This window comes from Poecilia mexicana, unplaced genomic scaffold (assembly GCF_051168715.1).
Source record: "Poecilia mexicana isolate PSO_F unplaced genomic scaffold, ASM5116871v1 scaffold_8, whole genome shotgun sequence".
Classification (NCBI taxonomy): Eukaryota; Metazoa; Chordata; class Actinopteri; order Cyprinodontiformes; family Poeciliidae; genus Poecilia; species Poecilia mexicana.
This window is the reverse complement of record NW_028263377.1, coordinates 8,343,015-8,347,986: the sequence shown is the minus strand read 5'-3', so window position 1 is coordinate 8,347,986 and position 4,972 is coordinate 8,343,015. Positions and strand designations below refer to the sequence as shown.

The 4,972-nt window shown below is 44.3% G+C and overlaps 1 protein-coding gene across 1 annotated transcript; it reads right to left on the bottom strand.

Annotated features, from left to right (window-relative positions):
• Window positions 1–1,512: 1,512 nt before the first annotated feature.
• LOC148157958 (uncharacterized) lies at window positions 1,513–3,933 on the bottom strand. Its single transcript, XM_088008239.1, has 4 exons — window positions 3,856–3,933; window positions 3,105–3,790; window positions 1,611–1,701; window positions 1,513–1,548 (listed from the first exon to the last, which is right to left on the bottom strand). The coding sequence occupies exons 1-4, from the start codon at window positions 3,931–3,933 to the stop codon at window positions 1,513–1,515; spliced, it is 891 nt and encodes a 296-aa protein (XP_087864365.1).
• Between the last annotated feature and the right edge of the window lie 1,039 nt (window positions 3,934–4,972).

The following is a 4,972-nucleotide window of genomic DNA, read 5'->3' as shown; positions in this document are numbered from 1 at the left end:
ATGGGGCAGTGTCGTGAACAAAATGCATGAAAACCAGTTGTAGAGCCGAACAAAAAGTTTAAGGCTTAACAAGGAGATTCGCTTACCGAGAGCATATCCTGTGAAACCGTTTTAACAGTTGGACAAACCAGCATGGCGAACACTGGGAAACATCACCGACCATACCATACAAGTATAATGCATGCACAAAACACCATTAATTTTCAACGGGCCTCGCTACCATTTACAAACTGGGACTTTACAATCATAGTGGTATAAACACACTAGACTAACTAATTGCTAACATGGCTTTACATGGGTTAAGCTAGTCAAGTTCACCGTGTAGCCGAGCTAACCGTGGTGGAAGCTATTGATTGGTAACGAATTATGCCTACCTTGATTAATTCCAGCTACAACCGAACAATGTACACATAGTTATATTTCTCGTGAAATACGTGTAAGTTCAGAAATTACACCACATTTCACCCAGCGAAAAAGAAAGCGTTTACTGGGATACCCACATTTAGGCGGGACTTTCAGCTTGCTAACCAGGTGACATTAACTCGGTCTTTTGCATTAATACAATTGTAGGCTTGTTAAGACACGTTTACATCAGCTTAGCTTAGTACTTACTGCGGGTTTATTCTTTGATAACGTGCTCGGACGTTAATCATTCCTTCTTCCCCATGCCGAAACGAACGAAGCTCTCCAAGCACTTCTCCCCAACTTCTTCTCACGTGACTCAGATTGAAAATATGACATCATTTCCTTTCAGCATGTTTTGAGAGGAACCAAAATATTTGCTTTCTTCCCTTCAGAAGTCTTATTAATTCAGTCTGAATCAAAATTGACACCTCAGAATGCAAAAAAATAGACTTTCACAACCAAGTCAATTATTTTACATTGTATTCAATGTAAATTATTAGCTTGAATGAACAACTCTGTGCTACACTTTTTCCAGTGTAGTACCCCACAAGACCCAGGAACCGCTGGAGTTCTTTTCTTGTTGGTACGGGATACTGTAAAATTGCAGTTACTTTGGCTTCCACTGGACGCACCATCCCTTGTCCCACCACCTTACCCAGATAGGTAACAGTAGCCTTAGCAAACTCACACTTTGACAAGTTAATGGTCAGGTGTGCTTCAGCCAGTCGTTCAAACAGCTTACGTATGTGAGCCAGATGTTCCTTCCACGTATCACTAAAGACCACCACATCATCCAAATATACGGCACACCCTTCCAACCCAGACACAACCATATTCATGAGATGCTGAAAGGTTGCAGGTGCATTTTGCAATCCAAAACTCATTACAGAGTAAGAGAACAGACCAAAGGGAGTTATAAAGGCAGAAATCTCTCTAGCTCTCTCAGACAATGGAACTTGCCAGTAACCCTTCAATAAATCAAATTTGCTAACAAACTGAGCTGAACCCACCTGATCAACACAATCTTCCATGCGTGGCATCGAATAAGCATCAGATTTTGTAACCATGTTCACTTTCTGGTAATCTGTACAAAATCTAAAACTTTTATCAGCCTTCTCCACCAACAAACAAGGTGATGCCCAGCTAGATGCAGAGGGTTCAGCAATACCATTTTCAAGCATGTACCGAATCTCCCCCTCCATTACCTTCCGCTTCTCCTCAGATATCCTGTAAAAGCGCTGGCGAATTGGCTGTGCCTCACCCACATCGATATCATGTTGAACTAAGTGAGTTCGACTGGGCACATCACCAAACAAACAATGATACTCATTAAACATAGCAATCAACTCAGTGCCCTCCTCCTGAGACAAATGTGCAAATAAAGAATCCAAATTCCTCAGTGCATCAGAATTTTTCAGCCTGCCAGTCAACAAACTCTCATTAGGTGGAATCACCCCATCGCTTTCAAGTGCAGATAAGAAACCCAAACCACTCACTGTAGTAGCTACAGAGACAGTCTTATCAACCTGCACCTCTCCATCTTTGATAGATACCTGTGATTCCCGAGTGCAATAGTGTTTTAACAAATTTGCATGACAAAGCTGTGTTGACTTCCTACGCCTCGGTGTTGACAGCAGATAGTTTTGATCTGACAGCTTGCGCAGGACTGTAAATGGGCCTGTAAATCTAGCCTGAAAGGGGAAGCTGACAATTGGCAATAATGCAAGTACCTGATCACCAGGACTAAAACACCGATGTTCCACCTTACGGTCATAGATGCGCTTCATCTTCTCCTGAGAAGAGGTCAACTTCTCCCTAGCCATTTCCACCCCCACATACAAACGATGTCTAAACCCATTGACATAGTCAATTAACTTACTCGGAGGTTCTGAAGGACTCACAGCATCATGTAACAGTTTAAGTGGCCCACGCACTGCATGTCCAAAAACAAGCTCGTTTGGACTAAAACCAGTGCTCTCTTGCACCACCTCACGAGCAGCTAACAGAAGCTATGGTAAGCCTTCCTCCCAATCCTGATTTAACTCCACACAGTAAGTACGCAACAAGGGTCTGATGGAACCTCTCCAGAGCACCTTGACTCTGAGCATGATATGCAGAAGCCTGATTATGTTTGACCTGTAAGTTTCAAAACTTGAGCAAACAAATGAGAAGAAAAATTTGAACCTTGATCAGACTGGATAACTTTTGGAATACCAAAAATAGAAATGAACTGGGTCAGAGCCTTCACCACAGACCTAGAGGTAATGGTCCGCAGTGGATATGCAGCTGGATATCTTGTTGTCTGACACATTACCGTCAACAAATAATTACTCCCAGCCTTAGAACGAGGTAAAGGACCAACACAATCAATAATGAGGTGTTCAAAAGGTTGCATAACCACCGGAATTGGATACAAGGGAACCGGCTTGATGCTCTGATTTGGCTTCCCTGCCATCTGACATGTGTGGCAGGTTTTGATATATTCAGACACATCCCTTTTCAACCGAGGCCAAAAAAAGTAACGTAGGATATAATGATAAGTCTTGTGGACCCCCAAATGACCTGATTGATCATGGGAAGCCCGCAACACTTCACTGCGAAATTTCGAGGGAACAACAGTCTGACAAAGTGAACCCCCAACAAAATCCTCCCCATGTACCAACCATTTCCGCACCAACAATCCATCCTTCAAAACATACCCACAGGCCACACTCTCTTCATCAGTGACAACCTGATCAAAAAGATGACAAAGAGAGGAATCTGCTCTCTGCTCTGCCACCAGGTCACTGTGAGAAACAGACAAAAGAGAATCAGGGACATAAAGAGAGAAAAAATCACCATCTTCTGCACCTCCACCTTCATGGTCAGGGACAGATGCAGACTCAGCACAGCACATAGCTCGTGTCACCGCACAAGCTGTAAAAACCCCAGGGAAACACTGAGCACTCTCATCCAACTTCCCTAGAACAGGGGAAGAAGTTACTATGGGAGCAGGTAGTGGACAATCAGCCCACACCCGGCCACCAGCAAGATCATTGCCCAGGATTACATCCACTCCCTCCAGCGGAAGTGCAGGGCGCACCCCCATGATAACCTCTCCCTGAACCAATCCACAAGTCAATGTCAACTTATGCAGTGGAACTGGTTCCACCATAAGTCCCACCATAAGTCCCATTCCCCGCATCAATACCAATACATGGTCTCCAGTGTTAGTTTCCTCAGAAAAGGGTAATACAGAGCTCACAATATATGAATTAAAAGCCCCAGTATCCCTCAAAATTTTTACCGGTACTGTAGCATCACTCCCCATCACGGACACATGGCCGTCCGAAACAAAAGGTGAAAAATCCCCCTGGTCCAAAGTGTACTTCCTTCCTATGTCCACCTGTTTAGAGGAAACAAAACCATGTTTTTCAGAGGCAGCAAAAGCAACAGATTTCACTTGAGCACCTCGTTTAGGGCATCCCCGCTTCCAATGGCCTCTGGCTTTGCAATAATGACATACATCAGATGGATCCACATACACATGCCCACTGGAAATCCATTCTGACCTACTGTTCACATCAGAACCAATGCCTTCCTCCTTTGCATGACTTCCCACAAAAGATTGATTGCCACTCCTGTAACCAAAATCACTGCGAGGTTGATACTCACGGCCACCCCTGTGTATAAGAACATATTCATCTGCCAGCTTAGCAGTCTCAGCAGCTGTCTTCACGTTATGTTCACTGACATATACAGCAGTGTGACTCGGAACAGAGTTTTTAAACTGTTCCAAGACAACCAAATTACAGAGGTCAACAAAAGTGCTAATTTTTAAGGAAGCACACCACCTATTGAAATGGATTCCCAGCTCCCTGGCAAACTCAACATGGGTTTGTTTCCCAGCCTTCTCCCATGTTCGAAACCTCTGTCGGTAAGCCTCTGGTACCAACTCATAAGCTGTTAAAACAGCCTTCTTCACAGTGGCATAAACTTTACTTTCATCCCCTGTGAGGGCAGAGTATGCTTCTTGTGCTTTGCCTGTGAACACACACAGTAAAAGCAGTGTCCAGTCCAAATCAGACCAACCTCGACTATCAGCAACACGCTCAAACAGGGAGAAAAAGGTATCCGGATCCCATTCAGAAAACTGAGGAACTAAACGCAGATTATTCCCAACATCAAACGAGCTAGACGTTCCCCTACCGGTAGCATCAAGGGGGACGTTGCCCGCACTAGTTGAACTCAATTTGCGTTCTTCCAACTCCAGTTTTTTCACATTCAATCTTTTCTGTTCTATCCCAGCCTGCAGTAAAAGCAGCTCCCGCTTTTGTTCAAAAGTCAATCTGGTATCAAAAACGTCAGTGTCCAACCACATTGCGCCAGCTTGCAACTTAGCTGGTCCTAGCACACCGGAGTCAGTTAAATTAGCTTTAATGATGGCTTTAATGCTCTCCTTAGACCGCTTATCACCGACCTCCAACGTAAAATGTTCAGCGATCTTTAGTAACTGTTCGCGTGTGCAGCGCTCCAACCCCTCCTCAGACGGATCCCGCAAAAAATCCTCAACAGCAGCCATAACATT

Bases quoted from the DNA above. Each gene is read 5' to 3' on its own strand.
- LOC148157958 (XM_088008239.1), bottom strand. From the start codon at position 3,933: ATGTGTATGTGGATCCATCTGATGTATGTCATTATTGCAAAGCCAGAG. The intron at 1,702-3,104 runs GTATGTTTTGAA...TGATGTGCCCAG, and splicing joins GAAGAGAGTGTGGCCTGTGG to TCGAACTCACTTAGTTCAAC. The intron at 1,549-1,610 runs GTAATGGAGGGG...CTCTGCATCTAG, and splicing joins TATCTGAGGAGAAGCGGAAG to CTGGGCATCACCTTGTTTGT.